Here is a 26,111-nt window from a genome sequence, read left to right as displayed (position 1 = left end):
GTTGTGTGTTTCATTTTTTCTTTTATAATGTCAACAGCTATCCTGGAAAATAGTATTTTTAAAGGCTGGATTGTAATAAATAGTACAATATTATAAATATCCAAACCAAAGCACATTAGAAACAGACTATGCAAAATAAAATAGTACATTCAAGTCAGAATATATTATGGTTTCCTTCCTCAAATGTGAAGGGTTTGATACTAATGCCTACCTGTTTATAAGTTCTCTCAGCCACACATAAGAGGAAGAAGAAAATCCATACAAGAGAGGCGCGAACAATAAAGCATACTATTACCATGGAAAGGACCATGATATCTCCATTTGACCCAAAAGCAATAGTATAAAGTTCAGTAGCAGAATGTGTTGCTAAGTGCTCCAGATCCTTAGCTTGGGAAAGTCGAAATACAAATGGTGTTAAGCCCAGGATTATAGACACAACATTTCCAAATATCTGATAGCCTATTCCTGGTACATAGCTGTTCACCTAAACATGAGAAAACAAAACAAAGCTATAACACTGTAACATAATAAATCCTGTTTAATTCTGCTCCACAAAAGTGGTTATATTCAAAATAGTCATGCATTTTTAAAACATTGCTAAAATGCAATTCAGAAGTCAGTATAAGAGAAACAATCACTGTGATCTGAAATAACACCATAATATTTAGACATTTTGTAGGATTATTATGTTTAGATGATAAACTGCCAGAGGTTCAAAAATAATAAGGGGTTGAATCTTAATAACCTGAAGCAGAGTTCTTCCAAAGGAGGAGGTTATCTGGCCTTTTCATTCCTGCTACAAGCACTGAAAAACTGAATGGAAGTGGACTGTTCCTCTCCAACATGCAAGGAATGGGATGTGGCATGGGGAAGGCCTACAGCTAGAGATCATAATCAACTAAAACAAGGTACCCTTCTTCCTACTACCACAAGTGACCCAATCTATTTGGGAAATGGTTCAGACTGAACTCTCAGCTTTGTCAAACAGACCGAATAAGTTAACATCTAAATGTTACTATTGGTTACTATAATCTCCCTTATCCAGAATTCCGAAATATTCCAAAACCCAAAATCTTTTTTTCATGCAGGGCTGAGGTAGTGACACCTTTGCTTTCTGATGGTCCCATGGACACACACTTTGTTTCATTCACAAAATTATTTTAAACTATTGTATAAAATAACTTCAGGCTACATGTGTAAGATGCATATGAAACATAAATGAATTTTGTGTTTAGACTTGGGTCCCCTGTGATTTAAGTGTTGGACTACAGCTCTGGAGGTCAAGATTCAATTCCACACTCAGACATAAAACCGACTAGATGACCATGGGGAAGTCACATGCCCTCAACCTGAGGGCATGTGACTTCCCCATGACAAACTGTCTCTGAACAAATCTTTCTAAGAAAACCCCATGATAGGGTTGCCTTCAGTTTAAGTAAAAAATGACTTGAAGGCCCAACAACAACAAAACCCATCTCAAAGGTATCTCATTATGTACATATATGAAAATACAGGTATTCCAAAAAACTCCAAAATACCTCTGGTCCCAAGCATTTTGGATAAAAGAGACCAGGCCTGTATTCTAACTGATACAAACCACAACTTAAGGACTGGAAATTATTGAATGCCCTGTAGAGGTTATATGCTGTGCCAACCAGGCAAGGCACATATTAGATATGTCTGTCCTACTTGCTGTAAAAATGAATGGGTGTCTCATGTCCAGTTTTATTACAAAACAAAGTAAAATCTAAAGTAGATTAAATAAATTAAAACCTAAACAAAGTACAAGCATATTTATAGATTATGACCCCTCTGGGAAACACAGAACATCTTAACCTAAGCTCACAGTGTTATGTATATCCAAATAAAGTAAAAATACTCACCCGGTTCATAATCATGCCACTTATCTCAAGCACTGACATATCAGCCTTTTTGCAGTCATTACCTTCCCAAACAATTGCACTCACTTTTTCTAGGCCAGGGTTAGAACTATGAAACCAGGGCAAATGGCTCTGGTGGGGGGGAAATAACAGGGGAGAGGAAACTGCTTAGAATATTCAAGATTAATTCATCATTATAAAAGTGAGCATTACATTGTATTCACAGGTAATTGTACTTCATGCTGTTAATTCTTCAATCGCCACATTTAATTAATGACAAATACGGTAAGATACGTACAATTTGTTCTTTTTGAACTAACCTGATGAAAGGGGTCATCTCTATACTCTTTTTTTATACATGAATTGACTTGAGAGTTCTCCACATCTGTTTCGCTGGTACAGGATGAGTGACACTCTGCACAATGCAAAAGATCCTCCCACAACACATCTTCTGTCTCAGACTCTGGTCTTGTGCTCTCAGAATCTTGTCTGGAACTTGAACATCGTGAACTGCAACTAGTTCCAGATTTAGGGACATCCTAAACATATACATTAGGTACATATTAAAGCCCAAATGGTTTTATTCTGTAATCTGAAACTACCTTGATTTATAATCAAACACACACTTATAGGCCCTTTGACAAAATAAAATGTTTTCTGCTACACAAAAAATTAGTCAAAGTACTTTTGAACTAGAGACGCAGTGTACTGCAGTAGTTGGACTATGGCTCTGCAGACCAGGGTTTGAATTCTCACTTAGCCAAGGAAACCCACTGAGTAACCTTGGGCAAGTCATAGTCTCTCAGTCTCAGAGGAAGACAAAAGCAAATCCCCTCTGAAGAAATCTTGCCAAGAAAACTCTGTGATAAGGTTCGCCGTAAGTCAGAGACAAATTGAAAGCACACGACAATAACTTTTGAACTACTGTGTATGTAATTTACATTTAAGACTGTAATTCCCAGAATCTTTACTTATATAAGACCAAAAGAATGTCTTCTGTTGATTTTGCTATTTCAGCTCTGTTAAAAATGTACTGTATTTTCTATTAGAAAATATTTAAATGAACATCAGATACAACATGTGACACTTATTTCTTCCTTTAATGCATACTGCCACTTTGTTCTTCCCCGGGAAAAACTTCCTATTGTGGCTTCCACACCAGTAATCTAAGGAAACAGTTCTGATTCAATTCGTGTAACAAACCAAACTCTCAGCAATAAGAAACCTCAATTCTAAGTTATATATAATGTACAGGTGCTTGTACAATGGGTGAAATGGTTAAAAATGGTATATGCCATTCTAGCAGGTGAGCAGACAAAATGCAGAATAGTACTAAGCTGTCAAGTTGAATTTAGCTTTAAAAATTAACTAATTTCAGTGCATGCAACAGTCAAAGAACAGGGATGCATGACAAACACTGGGGTTCCTAACAGAGTGAATCAGTTAACTTCACACCTGTGAAGGCTTCCAACAGCACCCATAAGTCTCTTTGTTTCAAGTCTCTTCTGAAATGGATTTTCTTTCAAAATATTAATTACCATGCAAAGCTAGCCCTACTGTTAAGAAGTTACTGTTAAGCAGCTGATGCAGTTTCTAGGCAGCTGATGTACTCTCTTACTCCCAAACACATTTCTCTTTCTGGGCAGGGGCTCTCACTATAGGAGACTAGGCAAGGACTGAGGAACAGGGAAGCTTTGCCCTTACTCTCTTTTTTTCAGGCTGCAAGATTTAGGCTGGTGAGGGTGTGCGCATGTATGGAACAGACAAAAGAATATTATGCAGGTCTACTCAGAATTAAGTCCCACTGAGTCAGTAGGAGTCTTCTGTAAGTATGCAGCCAAAGAAAGGAAGACGGATAAGGACATGAACTGGGAGGGGTGTGTGTCATTTTTTAAAAAGTGGATTGTCTCCCAGCCTCAATAGTCTGCCTTCTGCAAAATGTGAACAGTGGATGGTGGAGGTGATATTTGGATTCAACTTATGCCAAACATGTACACATATCTTTTTCCTTAAGGCATCCAGAAACCTTTTCATAGACTTTGTTCATTATTTTGTGCCAACAGTGCTTTATGATTTTATTTATTTATTTATGAGTATTTATACCCCATTATTCAGCCACAAAGGCTCTCAGAGTGACTTACACACTGTTAATTTGACAGTTCCCTGAGCTCAGGATTACCATCTAAAAAGACACGACACAAAAGGAAAAGAGAATGGCAGTGGGGAAGGGGATCAAGTCCAGTAGATACTGCTGGTTCTTCTCTCCCGCCAAGGCAATAGCAGCCAAGAAGGAAGGAGGACTTTTGATCTTCTTCTGGAGCTAGGCATGGTGGAGCTGTGCTTCCCTCTCCTTCTTTCCCTCCGAGGCCAGGATGGTAACAGCCAAGATGTAGGGAGGGCCTTACATGTATATGATTATATAATTTGTAATTTATATAATTTAAATAATTATAGAATTTATAGAATTTAAATTTATATAATTTAACTCATAGTTAACATAATTTATTTATATGGTTATATAATATTATTTATATTATTACAAGCTTTCCAAACACAGTGTAAATTATAGCTTTAAATTAAACCTTAAGAGTCTGAGACATGGGTAGAAGTGTGTCTAATTTAAAAGTATGTTTAACTCTGTATGAATTGTTCAGGTAATATAAAACATCACATTGTTATTTTAAAAGGGAAAGGGTTTTTAGCAATCATTCAGAAAACATCTATTTTCTATTTGTGCCTACTTCATTCTCAGGGTCTAAGATTGGCTTCGACAAGTTACAAGTATCTTACACAGCAAGTAGTGATGTGAATGATAAGTACTGGGTGGTACATTCAGGATTTCTTGATGTCATACTAGCAAACATACAATGCTCTCTCCTATAGTGCTATCTTTACCACCAAGAGCAGCCTCTTCATAACCATATCACTCCTAGTGGGATGGGAAACTGTTTTCTCATGATATGATCTCATGCCATTGGGGAGTGTGGACAAAAGAGGCAATGCTATGATTGTGACCATATGATTGTGGACAATGTCATGGGATGACATTATGCAGAAATGAATTCCATACCAGGATGAAGCCTTAATCATATTATATTATGATAATAATATAATCATATAATAGGGAGTTACTCAACTCTCAAAATGTGAGACATATTAAAAAGGGTGAGGAAAAATAGTTTTCTGTCTACTGTTATTTAAGATACAATTCAAGACAAAATGTTCCACTGATGACAGTAGTGAACAAAAAAGCAACATATTTGAAACAGCAAACTACCATCATGTCATCATCTATCATTACATCCATAATTTTAAAAAGTTTTAATCCAGCATCAAAATGAAAAAAGAAAAAAAAAACACTTGGTGCTGGAAAAATATCTGCAGGAAGACCATTTTGCAGCCTGGATGCCACCAAAGGGACAGGAAGGCTCTGTCCCTGACATCCACCAGTGAGGGAAGGGCCAGTGAACGTGAGGTTGACAGGTACAATCATAAAGGGAAAAAAGAGTCTATACTTGGATAGATAAATGTAGATGGGTGGAAAAGATGATAGATAGGGTCAGTGCAAAGCATACCTCCACAGGATAATGTTTCTTATAGTGATGGGATTTCCTGTTTCGAAATGCACAGTCACTGGAAGCACGTTCTGCGTTACGGCGCAAGGTATATCCAGTTTCTGGCCCCTCCTCACTTGAAACTTCATCAGAAACATTTGTCACTGTTCTGTGATTGTCCTAGTCCAATTAAGAATTAGCTATTAGCAAAATACACATTGCTTTTACTTTAAATATAATTGACTAGTAATTCAATTCAGTGCAGAATCCAATGCACATATGTTTGTACAGTACATGTCAACAGCAAATTTAATCAAGAACTTGAAAGGGGTACAGGAGAGAAAGCAGTGGGAATACATTCATGTTATTTCTTTTCTGGCTAAAGAAATTGCAAGCACTCAGTTTTAGTCTTCAATTCAATTATGTATAAAAAGAATTGAAAAGCAAAGTAATTCTGTTTATATCATTCTAGTTTTGATATCCTTTTTACTGAGCAATAAGAGTACACTAAGCACATACAAACACAAAACCAAACATAGGTGGGAAAATCTTGGCATGGATGGTACTGTTGCTAAAGCCAGTCAGATGGCAAGCAAACTAGAGAAACAGCGTTTTCCTTTCATACATTAGCAGCAGTAGCATTTCCTGAATAGGGCAGACCACAAGCTAAAAAAGCTTGGAGAAAGAGGAAGAGGCTGACAATTCAATTAGTCAAAGATTTAACGTAACGGACACACTGGAAATGTTGTTGCTATTAAGTATTATTTTAGAAATAGTCATGCTGTTTCATGCAGTTATGGCATCCTGAAGCATGGGGGCTTCCTTCCACCCTAGCAAGTAATTTTATCTGATTTGTTACTTTTCCAATCCACCTTCCCTCAAAGGAAGGTAATGTGGCAGCATTTATGAATTCTCTCCTTTTTTAGACCATAGCTTCTTCAGAAATACACTATAGCAGATGTCTTTAGACCACTGTTATGACATTAAAATAAAGAAAAAGAAGAGCCAACAACCACCACAGGAGAGGCGAGAATCCTTGACCATACTTTAATCTAACAGGGATAGCCTTTTAATAGCGGGAAACAGTATGTTACTTGTCCTAGGAAACAATTTCTCCTCAATCAGAATAATCGTAATTATCCTCTTTCTATGAAACACTTAACCTGATAATTACAATACAGATACATTTTAATGTATTTGGCATAACTGATGCTTCATAAAATTACAAAGCACTTAAGAAATACTCCAGGAACAATCTTAAAATAATTTACCAGACCAGTGATTCTTGACCTTTTTTGAGTCATGGACCTCTCTGAAAGTCTGATGATAGCTATGGACTTCCTCATCCAAAAGATACAGATAAGCATACACACTAAACTTTGCCTACAAGTTACTTTATTGCACTGAAAATTTATTTTCTTCACCAGACTAATTTGGAACAAACAAAATTACAATGAATACTTGAAAAGACTAATTTTTACCATAAAATTAACTGACAGGGGAAAAAATTTTAAGTAACAAGAAGGAGTGCAAAGAAAAAATAAACATATTATAGATTGAAAATAGAGTCTGAATTTAACAATTTATACTGGTTCAGGTTTTAGCATCAAAAGAGAAATAAAAGTCAAAATGAAGCACCATCTCATTTTACTTATGAATGACTGATTCAATTGTATTTTATCACTTGAAACAACAGCTCCATAGAGACCAACACTAATTGCTTGGTTCAGCACATATCCTCAAAAAGAAAAAAAAGGAGGATTATTTGTGATTCTTCTATGTTCCTATTTCTGGAAATGGTGACTGAAAGGTTGCGAAATCCTTTTAAATTTAAGCTGTCTCGTCCAAATGTTGAGAACAGTTTGTTTTTAAGTCAATAACAACAAATGACTTGCTATACAAACCTAAATACAACTTCTTTTATGGAAATGTATTTTTTCATATATTAGGTTGCCAGCATTACAAATCAAGGAAATGGGAAATAATAGCAATACAGCCATATTATTCTCATTTAATCTCCTTATAGGAAATGTCATGAGCCAAGACATTTCTATCTGGTATTCTATCACATCTAAATTTATACAGTTGTCCCTCCCAATTCGCAGGGGATCGATCCATTTAGGACCCCCTGCAAATCCAGAAAATTGCACATATCCAAGCCCCATTGATCTGAATGGTTGCGCGCGCCTGGGCACATGCACCATTTTGTCCCTCTCTGGTTGCCGTCTACGAATAATCGAGACCTCAGACTCCAAGTCCATGAATCGGGAGGGACGACTGTATACTTAAAATTTGGCCCTAAGGGCAACATGCAGTGCTAGGTGGTAGATCAAAACCTCACAAGTGATGAATCCTCCACCCTCAAGGAATGGGAATATTTAAACCCCCATTCCCCATTTGATGAGATCAATGGATGAGACTAGAGGAGTTCCAGATCACTTCCCCCCTCCCCATTTACTGTTGTGAGAAAAGAGATCTATATAAGGACTGCTGACAGCATAGAGACTGAAACCTCTCTGTTTCTTTCCAGTGATTTTCACAAACGTCGTTGCTTCTCTGCAACACCTGTACGTTTCTTCCTCCACACTATACTGGCTGATCAACTCTGCAGAGGGAAAGTATGTGGAGCATCCTTGGCTCCACCATTTGCTGAAATAACTAACAACAGCTACTTACAGCCTAGTTTCCCTAAATGTGGGGTAGGCTAAAGGTTTCCAGAACTGTGATAATCCTCTAGGTAAAAAGTCTGTTTCAGAGAAACTATTTTAAACTAGAGCTTAAAAGTCCTGTTTAAAGACCCTAATGACACCAGGTCATGTCTGGTCATGGCAGCTAAGCAGGGCTAGCCCTGGTTAGAACCTGAATGGGAAACTACCAATGGATACCAGCTACTGTAGGTTATCTGTCAGAGAAAATAATTGGGAAAACCACCTCTGAGTATTCTCTGCCTACAAAAACAAAGACATTCATGGGGTCATCATAAGAACATAACAGATGTTCAAAACTTTTGACATGATGGGGAAGTCCTACTATAAGAGACAGAAACTTGAGCAAGATCATTTTTTGATGTGACCTATCATGGCAATTCTTACATTGTCAAAATATGAAAATACTGATAATGAGCTCAGAAAACAGTCTACAAGTGACACTTACTTTGTGATGATTTGGATTACTATATGCATTTCTGACTGTTCCTGTGCTCCAGCATGTCTCTTCTGATCTGATAATTTCAGAGTGTGACTCAGGAGACTGTAAAACATCTTCGTTGCCTTTACCTGTCTTTTTTCCATCAAGGGAGACGTACCCATTGTCAGTCTCTGTAGACTTATCTATAGAGTTCTTGGTCTTCTTCACTCTAGAGTTAAACATACACATGAAATTAAGAGTCACTATTTATGCTACAGGTTCCTCCTTTTCTCCAACTGCTATGCAACAGATGTAATATGCATACCAAATTTAACATGTGGTATATTAATGTTATATTTTAATACACAAAATGCCCCCAAAGAATTCATGATTCTGGATATATAAAGCTAATTGTCAAAGTCAACTGCTTTCCCCAAAGGCAACATTTTCTTTTAACAAAGATTTGGCTATGCCCACTGAAATACAGCAGCTCCTTAATCCAGTATGCTCAGGGCAAAAAGGCCCTGGCTTCCTACAAAAGGAGAAAATGTTGAATGCGTGCCTTACTTTTCTTAAAATGTATTTGCCTGTAACATTTAAAATAATACTAGACAGGTAAGGCCTCTAAGCAGTAGAAGCTGAACTGAAGATTACATGGCGATTTTCCTCTGTCTGAAAAACCAAAGAAACTAAATGAAGTGCAGACAAAGAATTGAGGACGATTGTTATTAAAAATATGAATGGGATGAATGATGGTGAATGGGGTGAATGGAAAGTACGATCATAATGTGCAGAAAGGTTTGAATACTGCAAAACAACTCACTGAGTCTTACAGTAATGTTGTTTTTCCATCTAATTCATAGGTACTCCTATTTACTCATACTGTTTACAGTTCATTAGAACATTGACATATGCATGCATGCTCACACAGACATAATCATTTATAATATGAGAAGTAAAGTTTTCTGAACTTCATAAAAAACTGAAAGCATTGCTTACCTAAGTATATATTAATTAAGATTATGAGAATTGGTATCAGAAGAAACAGTAAGAAACACAGCAATATGTGGTTCAAGGAAGTGACTGGAACACGCTGCTTATAAAATATGGCCAAGTTACTTTAGTTTGCTTGTTCTGTTATTATTTCATTGATCTTTATTGCATGTTATGGATATTTAATCATTACCTGTCAAAAGATAACTTTCTGTATGGCTTAAGTAGAAGGTTAGAAATTTTAAGATAAAATGTCCCTGAACACAACACAGGTTTCTCTTGGGCTAACGCCAGCTTTTAACAACAGTATCATCAACACTGCTGCCAACAGGATATACTAGAAAAGAAAGCAACCCCTCTGGCTTTAAAGGGAAAAAAATTCTGGCAGAACAAGTCTAACACGCCCCTCTGAATTCTTGGTTCTACCCTTATGAAGAAGAGGGCTTGGACTTCATCTGCCCCCTGCCCCCAAACAAAAAGAAAAGAATCAGGAATAGGGAAGTTGATAACAAACTTTTGCCCACGTTCTATTTTGTCAATCAACTTTCAACTCCAACCTATTGGGCCCAGTACAGAAGGGCTCTCTCATCAAATAAGAAGAAGGATGAAGTCATGAAGGAAGAAGGTGAGAACATCAGTGAAAGAAAAAAATGTAAACCAGTGCTAGTATATCTGTGTTTGAAAAATACAGATGGGGCGGGGGGGGGGCGGGAACAAAAGCACAAAAAGGAAATCACAGATGGAAGAAGATGAAACCTCTAAGGACAATTCAGAACTTAGGTCTGAAATTGTCAATCAACTCATTATTTAAGTGGGAGTTATCTGGCCATGAAATGAGCAGAGAATCACATACAAGTTATCCTCATTGACCCTATGGGCACATTTTGTTATTGGAACCTTCCAAAGTAGAAAATGTCAACCTATCTTCCCCCCCAAGATAGACTGCAAAGCCTATAATGCAACTGTTGTCGGGTGTCAGTGAGTCTTTAACATATTTGGAAATCGTCATATTAGAAAGGGTTGCTCATTTTGGGATCTTATCTTTTGTCCCTGATTTGTATCTCTCCTTTTTTTTCATATATTCCCTTCTAACTTCACCAAAAAGTGCATATATGGTTCAGTTGCTCTTCAAACACTTGTTTATCAATTATTGAAGATTAGTAAGTAGTGAAATGAAAGATTAATAAGTAATAATATGTCAATTTCAGCTAGAAGACCCTGATCCACTGCAGCAGTAAGTGGATAGCGAATGAAGGATGGATAATTCTTACTCAGAAATTTTTGGAGTGTCTCTATGTTCATGCAGAATATTTTTACACCACAGAATCCCTCCATGCTTTCAGCCTCCCCATTCCCTATCAATAAGCAAAGATCAGTGTCAAAGCCAATGTTTTCATTATTTAACTCCACGGAGCTTACTTTATAGATATTTTTTAAAAGAATGAAAAAGGCAGGGATGGAAAGATATAAATTTAACTAGCTTCATCTTTTGGCTGTAAGCCGCAAGCTTACAGAAAAAAAAGTGTGTGATATAATAGATGTGGGTGTGTACAGAAGAATAGGAGGGATGGGAAGAGAAAGAGAAAGGAAAGCCAGGAGAGAAGGAAATGGTCCCTCTGAGTAGACAGGGAAGTTTTATTTAATTTAGTTCTAGTGTCCAAAAATAAATAATATATGAAAATATAGGACCTAGCACTGAAATCTAGCAAGTGAATCCACATTGGTTGGAAAAGCTAACAAGTAAATAACTTGATACTGGTTAATCAATTCATTATTTTCAAGCTCTGGGAAATTACAACTTTTTAAACATATGCTAAATTGTGTCTGTGTACAGAACAAATTCAAAGAACAGAAGTGACCAATAACTTTATCAAACATTCTCTAAAAAGATTCTTTATCTCAAGTCCACAAATGTGATGCAATCCAAAACAAAACACATGAATACAAGAAGATATATTTACACCCTTAATGTGTTCATACCTGTTGATCAATGAACTGCAACAGAAGCCACAGCAAATGAGGAAATGAAGCAGCATAACTAGCAAATGTGGGGAATTATATAACACACTGGATACAAGCCAAACAACCATTTTAAGTGCTTTAAAGCTATTATGAAATCCCAATACAATTTGTCTTTCTCCTCAGTAGCAGTTCTCCAATTGTATGTGAGAAGGCCACCAACTGCAGTTTTTGAATGAAACTTAAGCAAATAGCTGCCTTTCAGCTCAAGAAACTGCCTTTTAAGGGGCCACTTTTCTGGAGGGTAGATATGGGGGAGTGGCATTTTATAAGCTTTAAGCAATGTCTTCAACTGTGTCCATCTTGCAGATTGGTAAATATTACAGGAGCACCATACATTTCTGGGGATGTAACCTTCTAACAGAAACAAAACTCAAATAATCACTGTGACCTAGATGTTTCTCACCATGTGGGGATGTGAAGTGTGCATAATACTATGTTAAAAATGTAGATACAGCTCAACTCACAATTAAGACATGCAACCTACTACAGACACAATCACAACTACAGATCTTAACATAGGTCAGGAAAGGTTTCACATCTATCTCCCATAGGAAGAGAATACATTTGTCTAATGAAACATTTCACAAAAACAGACACATTAAACCTGACTCTTACTCTCAGGTTGCATCTACACTGTAGAGTTAATGCAGTTTAACACTGTTTCAATTGCCATGGCTCAATGACATGGAATTCTGGGATTTGTTGTTTTGTGTGATATTTAGCTGTTCTCCCTCAGAGAGCTCTGATGCCACAACCAACTACAAATCCTAGGATTCCACAGGATGGAACTGTGGCAGGTAAAGTGGTGTCAAACTGCATTAATTCTGCACTGTGACAGCAGCCTCAGTCTATGGTAAAGGGCATTTTTTAATTCTTGCTACCTGCTGAAAAAGCTCTCAAAGAATTGGCACATTTACTTATCTCTTTAATCGTTTTTTTAATTGTTCAGCAGCTTAATATGCAATAATATTTTCTATACTTCCCTCAGCCTGATCATCTTGGCCTCCAGGGAGATTTCAGGCTTGATCTGTTCTCAAACCCATTGGGTGTCCATGGTATCCTCAGCACTCTTCTTCAGAACCACATCTCAAATGAGGTTTTTTTTTTCTTTTCTCCCCCCCCCCCCCCCCAACACACACTGCCTCATTTTTGTCATCTTGGCTTCCAGAGAGAGTTCAGGCTTGATCTGTTCAAAGACTCATTTGTTTGTCTTTTTTGCCATCCACAGTATCCTCAGCACTCTTCTCCATTACCACATCCCAAATGAGTTCACTTTATTCACTGGCCAGCTCTCACATCCATACCATGGTTCTTGTCTAGTTGTTTCATAGCTGCCCTTCCCTTTCCTAATCTTCTGATTTCTTGACTGCAGTCTCCATTCTCATCAATATTTGATTCAAGATTGGGAAATCTTTGACTACTTTGATTTCCTTATTGTCTAATTTGAATTTATGTAGATCCTATATGTTTGTCATTTTTGTTTTCTTTGAAGATTTTCACACAGGGGCTGTAAATGTTATTATAGCGTTAGTATATTGAAATTGGCAAGAACGATATAAAAGCAATTTCAAAAACTTACTTTTCACACACGGAAGGCAATGATGCTTCATTAACAATTCAAGAATGGAAAATAGCACATTTGCTTTCTACACATTGACAGCCTTTAGCGTTTGCTAATAATTCTTGGGAAATCTCGTATCTGCGCAGATGGGACGAGAATGACGTTTTGGCAGTTCGGCAGTTCGTTGGCTATTGCATTTGCAATGATTTTTTATTGCTATCTTGAGCAAGAACGAAGAATGTGGAGACCTTGTTGAGTGTTAGTACACTCATGGTCCATATCTGGAGCATGTGATTACTTTTACTTTTCTGCTGGAATTCATGACTTTCAAAAAGACATTTTGTTGTAATGGGGGTTAAAAACTGGTTAACCTCTTGCCGCTTACTTAATCCTCCTGTGACACAGGAAGTGTTTCAGCTGAACTTCACTCTGAGGCAATACTCAGATGGATTGGTGAAATGTCTTTATATTGTCATAAAAATTTTCAGACATTCTGCAAATGTGCAAATGAACTGCATTTGCTAAGCCATCCATGCTTTTAAAGCGTTTGTGCTAATTCCACTAGCATGATGCTTAGACAACGTTTCAAGAACGATAGGAGGACGACGTCATGTGGAAATCTTTTCCCCAATCAGGCAAGAGTAATGGTATAAATACAATTCCTTAACACTTCTTCCCCATGTGAAAATCTTCTTTATGTTCAGCAGTAATCCTGCCTTTCCACTTCCTTCTTTAACTTTCCTTAGTATTTTTTCCTAGTCTATGATACTTGCACTAATATTATGGTGTCATCTGCCTAACTTAGACTATCGAGTTCTTTCTTCCTATCTTCATGCCTCTTTCTTCTGAGTCTAAATCTGTTCTTCAAATGATACTTCCTGTGACAGAATGCAGCCTTGCATTACCCCTTCGCCAATTTAGAACCATTCTGTTTCATAGATAAAATTTCCAGTTATGTTAAAAAAAATCAAGATAATAAGATGATCATTCAATACTAACAGCAAATACAGAAATAGAATTTTCTGCATTAGTAGTTCCATTAGAAAAGTAGTAGAGTTCAACTGCAAACTAGACTCTTTTGATGAAGGAAATAAAAAAAATGCATTGCCACATTTACGATTAAACAGAGCTTTATTTAAAGCATTTTGACTTTGAAAAAAGCGGAGACTGTTGCTTCACTAGTACAATTTTATTGTACCAGTAATAGAAGTAATCATTCCAAGACTGCTGGATTATCTTTCTCCTGAAAAGGTGGCATTCGTCCTCTCACTCTGTTTTCTATTTAGTTATTTAAAGCATTTGTCTACTACCATTCCATGTACAAGGGCTCCCTTCTATATCATATTCCAACGACTTTTTCATTACACTATTTTAAATAAGGCTGATTGAAATCTTGTTGGCTAGTCCCACCTTGAGTAAACCCACTGAATCAACTGTTGAATGATGAGAAAATACACAAGTAAATTCAACTTATTAAATGAGCCTTCTCTAATTGGGACAATCAATAGAGTTTAGGCTAATATCTTTAAAGCTTTGTATAAAATCACCAATGTCTAAAAAATTATCCAAGCATGATGCACATATCACATATGTATATCATACACAAAACATTTGCAAACACAATCTGTGTGGCCTTTAAAAATAAAAATCAGAGTGTTTTATAATAAATCCTATGAAGATTAAACTCTAGCTTGGAATTCCCTCTACTAGAACATTAAAGCTTTATCACACATTAAACATAACAAGCCAAACTTTATGTACATTTCACATTATTCATTTTCCATATAAAGGTTTTGTCCATGCTTTTGAGCATCTTGTTGAAGAGAAGAAAAAGCTGAAAGCAGTGTGTATGACCACATTCCTCTTGTTCTGAAGATGCCTCAGTCAAACCATGTCTAAATATAATTCTTTTGTGCCTTTCAAATGTTTCATACAATGAAAATGAGTTGATTTATGCAAACTAAAGTGGGATGAAACATGAGTGCCCCTGCTGAAACCAACATATATGCCACAATTTTAGTTAACAGTACAGTCATCGACAATACAGGTATGACACATATTAGTGTAACAGATACAAAATATGTTAATCAGTAAACTGCACTATCCCCTTTCCTGATACTGTAAAAACAGTAATACATTATCGCATAGCATGAGTGTGCAGACCTTTTCTCAAACATCTGAACCAAAATTTGAAGAAATAATAGATTGATGTTTAGTTAGGTTTATAATTTAAAAATCAAGTGTGAGGTGATGTTCCTCAGTAGGTTTCACAAGTAATTTTAATGTTAGAGCCTGTTGTTGTTCTTGTTGTGTGCCTTCAAGTCGTTTCTGACTTATGGCAACGGTAAGGCGAACCTATCATGGGGTTTTCTTGGCAAGATTTATTCAGAGGAGACTTGACATTGCCTTCCACTGAACATGAGGGCATGCAACCTGCCCAGTGGGTTTCATGGCTGAGTAGGAAATCAAACCCTGGTCTCCAGAGTCATAGTTCACTCAGACCACTATGCCACATTGGCTCTCTTATAGAGCCTATACTAATCTACAAATCTTGGCTTTATATAAATTCCAACCAGTACAACTATCTTTGTAATTCATATAATTTTTCAGTGAATCATAAAGTGCACTATAGAGCTATTTCAGCTCACTGTTTCACTGGTTTTTAGTGAACACAATCCACCAATATTTCAGCGAACAGCCATAAAGTGAATTGCATTAATGCTATAAGCACTGTTAAATAAACAATAAATAGAAGGGCAACTAATAGTCAAGTATTTCTCGAAAACTTTCCGTTTTCCCCTTCTTTCAGATAGCACTAGGAGAGTTTAAAGCAAAAAGGGCAATTGCTGATTGCTTGCCTGAAACTGTACTGCTTTGTACACTCATCCTTCCACATTTGCTGGGATTAGGGGCACAAGACCTCTGTAAATGTGGAAAAAGCACAAAAAACAAAAACATTATGTTTTTACCTGAGAGAACACCTTTCTAGGAATCTCTAGGTCTTCTAGTGCAACTCTGTGGTCAACATCTGCCAGACATTGACCACAGAATTGCACTAGAAGAGCTAAAATGGCTAGTGGAGTGTTCTCTCTAAGAATCTCTAAATCCTTCAGTGTGCTTTTTGGTTAAAGTTGATCATAGAGTTGTGCTGAAGGACCTAGATATTCCTAGAGATAACATAATAATAAAATCCACAAATAATCAACTCCACAAAAGTCAAAGCCGCAAATGTGGGGGGATGAGTGTACTGCAATGGCTGCTATTAAACAATAAAGAGTGAAAACATCTATATCTAGGTATTATCACTTGCTTTTAAAAACAGTGGCCAACACAACAGAATTTACAGTTTCAAACAAACAATCAGAGGTGGGTATTTCACTTTTTAACAATCCTTCCAAGTTGAGTTCATGTTTACATCATGGTTAAATAAAAGCCTCTTTGGGGCTTCTTCAATTGCCTGGAGAAGGGCAAAGGCATAACAATGTTGCCCCCCCCCACACCCCCTAGTGCAGAGGTGGGCAACTGTCCAGGGTCAGGAGGCTGCTTGGCTTTCTAGAGTACCTTGGAAGATGTCTCCACCAGCCCTTCAATTACTCCCTGTTGGGAATAAAAACGGATCTCCTGGACCACAGCTGTGACAAAACTGTCCCCATGCCACCCACAGGGCATTGAGGGTATCTGAAGGCAAAGGAAGTCTCAAAAATACCCTTGGATGGTGCATATCTTAGGGGGTCACTCTTTCCCCATCTAGACCTAGATTAATGTTCTAATTTTTTATTCTGATCAATAATCCATCTGAGCAGTGGCAGATAAGTCAAGTACAGATCGTCTTTCCAAAAAGTTCCTAAAATGTCCATTCATGTTTCATCTTTTTTATCCTACACAATGGCAGGCAATCCCTAATTCTGCATCTTGTTCCTCCCCATGATATCTAGATGAAACTATTTTGTCCTGCCATCCTCAGTTTTTGAATCAATTAAATCAGCATGTGTTTTAGTCTGACACAAACTGAACAATATTGAATATCCTGTTGTCATAATTTTGCAAACAAAATTGAAGGAACTAAAAATAGACTCTGTATTGCTGACTGAGATTACAGAAGAGTCCTTGACACAGACAAGTTAAAGTTGACTGCATTGATGAACTGGAAATATAATCTCTTAAAAAGTAGAATAAGGAAACAAGCACTGCAAGATAATAAATAATTCAGAAGAACGGAACCTAATTTGTTTTAATTTGGTCTTTCTAAAAAAAAAGTTTGTATCTAAACCTTCAGACGATTATGGCTCTTTGTCTAAACAGAGATTGAAGTCCCAACATCCTTATAGATTACATTAAAGAGAAAGTAATAAATCAGGAATCAGGAACACTTAGCTCAGTAGCTTTCAAACTCTGGTCCTCCGGGTGCTTTGGACCTTAACTCCCAGAAGCCCCAGATAGCTTTGCCAAAATTGTGGAATTCAGGGAGCTGAAGTCCAAAGCATCTGAAGGAACATCGTTTTGGAACCACTGACTTAGCTGAATGTACAGAGGTACGTTGGAAACAGATAAATGCTTACTATGTCCGAAAGGGGATAGTGCATCTTCAAGACAGACATAGGCTTGAATAAAATACAAACCCTGATAAAAGGAAAGCGGCATGCCAGATATCTCTGAAGACAGCGCCAATACTGTAAGAGGTGCTTGTACCGTAGCTCTGCACTGTTCCTTCCTGTGTGTTATCTGTGGTACTAGAGCCATCTCCTTCCCTATGTACTTCCAAATGTGCTGCTTTCCTTAATTTCCTTCATCAGAAGAGATCAAAAGTGGAAGGTATCTTGTAAGTGTCATTCACTAACACTAAAATATGATTAGCGTTCTTGTAAGCATGCAACACGTGCTTTAAATCCAGCCATCATGTTGGCTTAAAATGCTTTACTATTGCACATGACAGAAATTAAGTTTTCATTACCACCCTCTCTAAGTACAGTTTCCTTATCAGACAACCCCAAAGAAACACAAGAACTTCAATTCATTTCCCATAATTTTAAGTTTTTGGCTAATTACTTTAGTTCTGGTGGGTTCACAGTCAGTGTTCAGTGCTGAACCTTTTAATATTTTATTTAGTTCTCTGTAACAAAATACTAATGTATATTGTATGCGGTTTAATAAAACTACCCAACAGTATTTATAGGGTAACCCTTCCCATGTTTAGGGGCTACGTTGTAAGAAGGACAATATAAATTTTAAAATCCTCAAGACTCAATAAAAACATAGACACAATGTATTTTAATGCATACTATCAGGTTTTAATTGAAGTTTTTCAAAAATATTTTAGATTCGGAAGTAAATTGGTGCAATTGCATGCATAAGGGACCCACAATGTTAGCACAAACTGTACCTTCGCCTTCTCCCTCCTGTACTTGGAGGTGGTTTAGGTGTTCTTGTTGAAACAATCTGACAATGCACTGTTCCAAGGAGCAACATAAGCCATACAGGCCCTATTACTTCAGTCAGAGGTATATTATGCGGGCCTTCTATAGTATAGAACAATACTACTGCAGCAACTTTTAAAAGAAATAAAAGAGGAGAAAGTAAAGTATCCAGTCTGCATCAGTAATTCATAATTACACAAATAACAGAAACACTGTTCAGTTGAAGATTTTTTCCTATTATTATTGGAGATCATTGCTCATTTAGTTAGAAATTAATACAATTCCAAATCAAACATATACCAAATGGGTCTTAATTTTCTTGATGTTGTTTCGAGAGTGCTATGTATTAACATGTTTTCTGATATTTAATCATAAGTGACACAGCCTTAAAATGCTAGCAACTGGCAATACTACTTAAATCCTATGCCATGTACAAGTACAAATATCTTCTTACAATTAACATTCCTGGAAGCAATTCTCAGATGTGCTGACCTGAGAAGAAAGTTCTAAAATGCAATGCTTTCCAAACTATCACAGAAATCAGAACAAAATAAGTCTACATGTTAACTATGGTCTGTCTAATATATGTATGGATTTGTACAAAAAGTACCTAAAGGCAAGTTGCCAGTTTAGCAGGGACTAGATATATATTAATTGTTGTTATTGTCATGTGCCTTAAAGTCATTTCCAACTTATGAAGACCCTAAGGTGAACCTATCATGGGCTCTTCTCGGCAAGATTTGTTCAGAGAGGGTTTGCCTTTGCAGGCTAAAAGAATATGGCTTGCCCAAGGTCACACAGTGGGTTTCCATGGATGAGCGGGATTTGAATGCTGATCTCCAGAGTCTTAGTCCAGCACACAAACCACTATACCACATTGGCACTCATCTATTGGTACGAGTGGTGTAATGAAATGCTGTACAATGGATAAATGAAAAGTTCAACTGAAACATTGGTATAAGGATATTATTGCTCCCTGAGAACAAATATTAGCCATGATAGAACACTATCATTATGGAGAAGAAGGTATCTATGGCTACTTCACATTATGCTTATATAATAAGGATCCTGTATCAGAGGCAGTATGCTTCTGAACACCAGTTGCTAGAGAATATGAATGGGAGAGTGCTATTTCGCTCAACTAGTTGACCACTGAGAACTGAATGTTGGACAAAAAAGGTCTTTCACCTGACTTAGCAAGACTATTCTTATATTCTCATTATTCTAATGCAGAAAAATTGTCAACTAATTTTTTTTAATTATCTAAATCCCTTCTAACCTCAAACTTTCCTTAAACTTTCTAATACTGCTCTGTTGGGCTTAAATCCAACTGCTAGAGCAAACCTATAGAGTAGGCCCATTTGATCAATTGCTGAATGATTATATAAATCCCATTAATCAATGAGTCTACTGTAGCTGGGACCAACAACCAGATTTAGGCCCCAACATTAGGGACAATGGTAAAATTATACGCTTCTCTCAACTCTCTTTTTAACATGGTCAAGTTCTATATTATTGCTGGAATTAATGTAATTTAGCTTCTTAACCACTTCAATTTTTTCAGTTAATTTGCATTTTAAAAAAAGAAATTAAAATGTCTACTAGAACTCAGGAAGATGAAGTTAAGTGTTTTTAAGGTATGTGTTTGACACAGGATCTCACTCAGCTGTACCTTGAAGAAGATAAAGGACAAGGAGCCAGAAGAAAATAACCTTTGATGTCACTTGTAGCCACCACCTGAAGAAGAAGGGGAAGAAAACAACTCTAACAATTCCTTTTCGAGTCAGGGAGGTCCATGGACTTTCTGGTTTAGCTTTAGCAAAAGCAGAGCCTAAATAGAAGAAAAATTAATTACTTCTTTAGCAATACAGAAGAGTTCTAGTTACTATTGATCTAAGCTGCAACACTAAATTTTCAAATATATATGTAAAGAACCCAATGACAAGCTTCCTGTTGAGGAAGAAAGGCTATATGAAAAAAAGACCCATCATGGAAGAATGACTGCCTTGAATCCTATTCTGAGAGAAAGGTAGGATATAAATCTAATACATAAATCCTAGATGGGAAGAGGCTGAGCAAGGATAGGGGAGTGGGTTAAAAAGTTGCCCATGAAGGAACAGGTTTTCTGCTGGTGTTCTGCAGAAATAGAACAAGAGAATGAAACAAAGATCTGTGCTTAATTTTCTCAAAACCAGTTTTTCATGAGTAAGAAGGATAAAAAGCCTTCTTTCCTTAATTAAGAGGGAAATTATGATTTCCTGTCTTGTATAGAAAGACTGGAGTGTGTATGCTTATCTTTAGATTTGCAAATCTGCAAATACAGTAGACTGGCATTTGGTGCGCATTTACTACCAAACTGCGTAATTAATTTTATATCAATCTGTTTGAAATGACTGATTATATTACTATTTACAATAACAGTAGAAATCATGTGGCCCTCCAAATGATGTTGAATTGCTAGTCTCATAAAATCAAGCCAGCATAATCAATACCAAGGAATGAGTTGCAATCCTGCAGTTTCTGAAGAGCTGCATGATTCACATCTTTGATCCATAACACAGCCATCAGAATTTGAGCAATGTTTCTAAAAGATTTAGTAATCAACATGCTACAATTTAGCAGCTACATTATATGTACTATGTAATGACAACTGAAGTCATCATCATTAAGGTCTTCAGGCTAAGGTAGAAGAGGTATTTCCAGCACCCACTCATCATACCTCAGAGCGGATTTCAGGTCTATATCGACTATGTCAAATCAGTGGGAACAGCTAATTTGCTTACATTTATTGAAGTTATTTCAGATATACCAAATTTAGAAAGTGATGCATTAAGTACACCGATGCAAGGCTAGTGTTTTAGTGAAACTGTAACTGAAAGCTACTATTCATAACAATTCAAATTACTCATGATCTTTTTTCAAATTTCCAAGTATGTGCATTTTAGCAGTATCCACATTCTCTCTCACCAGATAGGCAGGAATCAGCCCATGAAACGTCTCCATTACAACTAACCCCATACCCTTAATAAACTGCATATTAGGCTAGTGAACATTTCTTATCCATATACCAGTTCCAAGATGTCTTGACTATGGGTATATTAAGGAGCCTTGGTGCACAGTGGTTAAATGCCAGTACTGCAGCCACTCACTCACAACCACAAGGTTATGAGTTTGATTCCAGACAAGACCTCCAAGGTCGATTCAGCTAGCATCCTTCCGAGGTTGCTAAAGTGAGTACCCAGCATGCTGGAAGCAATTTGCTTACACACTGCAAACCACTTAGAGACTGCTTAGTTCAGTGTGAAGAATTATAGAAATGTAGCTCTTATTACTATATCCTTTTTTCCCCATGAAAAATAAGCATGTCCTCAACTAATAAAAAAAATCCACATTAGGAATGCTGAAATATGTAAACTAAATCACTTCACACTGATTAGCACTGCATGTTTAGAAGATTCATCTTTACCTCTCACAAGATCAACATCTATGAGATCTGGCTTTACGTGTCCAGTTTTCTTTGGCTTGTTCCTCAAACCCTGTAATATTCAAAGAATCATAACTATTATACTAAAAGAAAAAAAATGTTTAAACTGGAAGAGAGGCCAGTAATAGTGCCAAACCTGAATTTCCACATTCCCTTTTCCTCCAAATGTGTAATATTTATTACACTGAAGTTCAGTTTAACACACATTCCCATTTAAATTGACTTGAATATAAAATCTGTTTCCTATGTACAGAAAGTCTTCTTCTGTCTGTGGAAAATTCTTGGTCCTACCAAGCATTTCCACTGTCAAATAGGAGATTTCTGTTTCCCCCGCTCCTGCACTCCAAAACAGTAGAAGGGGTGGCACTGACAGGTGCAGATGGAGGGAGAGAGGGACAAAGTTTACCCATCCTCTGCCCAATGACCAGAACATCCAGAGCATTTGTGGAATGCCACGACTGGATGAAGGGGACTCTGGATTGAACATATTTTATCATTACTAAATGTTGTGATAAAGCAACAAATACATTTTCAAAATGATCAACAGGAATTAAAATAATTAAAATTACTGTCCCTTTTATTATCATCTTTAAAACACCTAGGGATGTTAATTCAATTATGCAACCACATACACATGCTTCCAACATTAGTATGATATTTCTTGCGATATCTATTTAATTCTCTCTTTTAATTTTTAAAGCAGCATCATTCATCAGACTTTGACATTTGAACTGTGATGCAATAATAGATGTTGAATAATCATATCCTTCCTCATAACTGTGATAAATGTGAATCTTTGCAATAAACTATGTTCCTCTATAAGGTCAAGTATGTACCTTAATAAGCATGGAAATCAGGAATTATCCCTTTAATTTCCAAGTTACAGCTCCTGTAAATATAAAGGTAAACGTAAAGGTAGTCCCTTGACATGACTGTCTAGTTGTAACCAGCTGTAGGGAGCAGTGCTCATCTCCATTACTAAGCCGAAGAGCCAGCGTTGTCCAAGGACTGCACTGGTGATCATATGGCCAGCATGACTGCATCGAATATACACAGCTTCAAAATCCAATAGTTTTGTAAATGCTTTATACCATTAAGGATCTGTATCGCCTTAAAGTAAGTTGGAACACTGGAGAAAAACCTTTTTAACTGACCAAGTATTCATCTGCAGAAAGAACCTTAATTACTAACTTTTCCTGAAAAGAAAGATACACATCTCTGTCAAGTTTTCTGCTAATTAATGGAGATAAGGCACAACAGTAACAAGATCAAAAGGGCCCATCTGAAACATTTAATTGCTTTCAGTGTTTTCAGTGACCAATTTATATTCTTTTCCATGGGAAGATTAAAAAAAGCTCACTGGTATTCTCCGCAGGTACTGCTAGTTACCTAGCTCAGAATATCAATTTGTCCAGTTCATAATCCTGAATCTAACACAGTAATGCAAGAAGCAACTCTTGTATTAATCCTAATCAAGTTCTAATGCACACTGTAGTATTATATTTTCTTCTGACATAAATAATCATCAATGGAATTCTACTGAAAAGCAATTAAATAAATAAATGAATGCATTATCCAACTGTTTAAAACAGCGTCCAGCGTGCTACCAAATTCCAACATATAGCTGAACTGCAAATGGTAATAGAAGTGCAGTGCACTCATAATAAAACCAAGCTTAAATTTCTCAAATTAGTATGTCCCAGCTTGCTGTCTTTGGGGTTGCCAAATCACAATCATTCAGTATTAAGAGCTACTAACTTGATCTCCACTTAGCTTCTTAACACACTATCCCCAGAACTGATTTTCTTTTCTTTTCGTCTATTTTCTTCCTGCCAGCAGCACAATGCTCCTTCTTGTTGTTATCGTTATTTATTATCCAATTGACTTTGACTAATGGCAACCCTATGGATGAGTGATTTCTAAGACCCCTGGTCTTCCCCTGTCCTACTCAGGTCATGCAAACTCGTGGCAAAAATGTTTCAAATAATATAAAAGTTTCCCTCTCCCTCAAAAACAAAGAAGAAACAGAAAACACCCTGTAATACTGTTAGTTTTACTATTCTGAACAAATGGAATCTTTACATGCAAGACTCCATGCCATCAGATCAGCTCAGCTAATCAATGTCCGAATGATCTCCCAAAGGAGACAATGAGCCCGTACAGACAGGCCAAAATAAAGCTGCTTCGGATCACTTTGGAAGTATGCCGTTTAAATGATGCATGCGTCCTAAGATGCCAGAAGCTGCAACAAAGGCACGCTCCAGTCCTAAGGACTGGAACGCAGCTTTGACACAGCTTCTGGCTTCTTAAGATGCGTATGTCATTTAAACAGCATATCTCCAAAGTGACCTGAAGCAGCTTTATTTTGGCCTGTCTGTACAGGCCTAATATTTAATGGCAGGAAGGAAAGAAAGAAATGGCACAGTATGAGAAACATAGGTCCTCCACTCCTGCTTTCCTTGTGAAACAAATATAGCAGTGGAACTCGGTCCTTTGCCTGTGCACCAATTCTCCTACTCCCAAAAAGTTTCCAGCCAAGGTTGGAACCCCAGCAAGAATCCAAAGCCTAGTGCAGCTCAGCAGGATTAAAAACAGCAGAAGAGAAGTAGCAGGCATGGAGTGGCTGAGCACTTTGCCACATGTTGGCCCAAGACATTTAGCTGCCTGATATAGGCTGCATCATCCAGACAACAATTTTATCTTTTGTCTCCATCTCCATAGTCATGCCACCTGAGGCTAACTGTTTTACCCTACCCCTTCCATTGTTAAATTTCTCTTTACATATGTCTCTTCTGTTCCCATATACAGTATCACATTAATTCAGTAATGGTGGGTTGAGAGATACATTTGCCAAGATAATGTGTGGTTCCACTTATGATTAAAAGGAAACTCTAAAAGCTCTTTTAGGAGAGTCAAATCACCGTGGAGGCTATTTAAAATGACAAAGGTCAGGCTAAACAAATAACGCTAAGAACATACAAGTTCAAATAATGCTTAGTTAAACAACAATAAATTAAGATAGTGAGGGTAAGATTACTTCCTGTAGAACAAGACACAAAAGTAGCACATACTAAAATTTAAGTTGACAATAGCAGTCAAGAAATAATTTTAGGATTAGCTCCACAGTGAAGTAAGAATGAACACCACCAACAGAAAAGAAGTCTATTATATATGCATGATACCATTAGATGACAAAGACATTCATTGAGAACTCAAAGAAACATAGCAGTGTTGCAAAAGCAAGTTCAATGAAACTGTAAGACATGCAAAGCAGAGATGTTATATTTCAGGAGAACATCTTAATGTCTAAATAAAAATGTGGTAAAAGGATGAAGTAGAACAGGTAATATTTCCCCAAAGGAAGGTGGCTTTCCCTGCAAGGTCATTGAAACGTTAAGAGTGATATAATTAAAATAAAACATCCCATCCTATCATAGAATAGGTCCTTTGAGGGCTGGCCCAAGATATTTAGCTGCCTGAGGAAACAGAGAAGCTAGTGGATTCCCAGATTAATCTTAGTTTAATATTAGTGATGAGACAGCACCCTCCACTACAGCTGAGGGAGGAGGTTACCCTAAAACCCAGAAGGGGCTGTTTGGCCTTCACAGCTCTGCCCTCCAGCAGAGAAGTACAAGCCATTGCCTACTGCGCCCCTCACCCCCCGCATTTGGTGCTTCATCATATCCGATGATAGGCAAAGTTCTATCAGAAGTTTGGGTTTTTTAACACAAAGAAAGGTAGAAATACGGAGAGAGTACAAATACACTGATAGGTACCAGTTACACACTGTGTGTCTTTCTATTTGTTGATGTGTATATGAAATTATTCTGAAACAGTCACTAACTATTCATAGATTATTGCACATCTCAATAATGCGATTTACCTCTCTAGAACTGATGTCTAATTTGGGCTGTATCCAGGTCCTTTTGCATGGCTTTTGTTGCCAAATCCACCACCTGAGTACAGCCCGGCTGCAACCCATGTCCCTTAATGCACTTCGGCAACCATTTCCCAAAGTCGGGAGCTTTTCAGCTATGAGAAATGGCTGCCAAAGCACTTTAAGTGACCTGGGCTGCA

The 26,111-nt window shown here is 37.1% G+C and overlaps 1 protein-coding gene across 6 annotated transcripts in view; it reads right to left on the bottom strand.

Moving 5' to 3' along the window:
* Positions 1-26,111, bottom strand: part of PHTF2 (putative homeodomain transcription factor 2) — an 89,308-nt gene that overhangs the window by 21,276 nt on the left and 41,921 nt on the right. For 3 of the 6 annotated variants that reach the window (XM_042468801.1, XM_042468802.1, XM_042468803.1), the window contains 9 exons: positions 22,017-22,086; positions 20,223-20,381; positions 18,517-18,682; positions 17,756-17,920; positions 8,588-8,789; positions 5,456-5,614; positions 2,201-2,419; positions 1,884-2,012; positions 212-484 (listed from right to left, as the gene is read on the bottom strand). In XM_042468801.1, the coding sequence (XP_042324735.1) occupies positions 212-484; positions 1,884-2,012; positions 2,201-2,419; positions 5,456-5,614; positions 8,588-8,789; positions 17,756-17,920; positions 18,517-18,682; positions 20,223-20,381; positions 22,017-22,086 (1,542 nt within the window). Of the gene's footprint in view, positions 1-211; positions 485-1,883; positions 2,013-2,200; positions 2,420-5,455; positions 5,615-8,587; positions 8,790-17,755; positions 17,921-18,516; positions 18,683-20,222; positions 20,382-22,016; positions 22,087-22,870; positions 22,924-26,111 lie in introns of all 6 variants that reach the window. The other 3 variants (XM_042468804.1, XM_042468805.1, XM_042468806.1) reach the window with 2 other exon arrangements.

Source organism: Sceloporus undulatus, chromosome 5 (assembly GCF_019175285.1).
Source record: "Sceloporus undulatus isolate JIND9_A2432 ecotype Alabama chromosome 5, SceUnd_v1.1, whole genome shotgun sequence".
Taxonomy (NCBI): domain Eukaryota; kingdom Metazoa; phylum Chordata; class Lepidosauria; order Squamata; family Phrynosomatidae; genus Sceloporus; species Sceloporus undulatus.
Note: the sequence above shows the minus strand (reverse complement) of the source record. Positions and strands in the feature narration are given on the sequence as shown.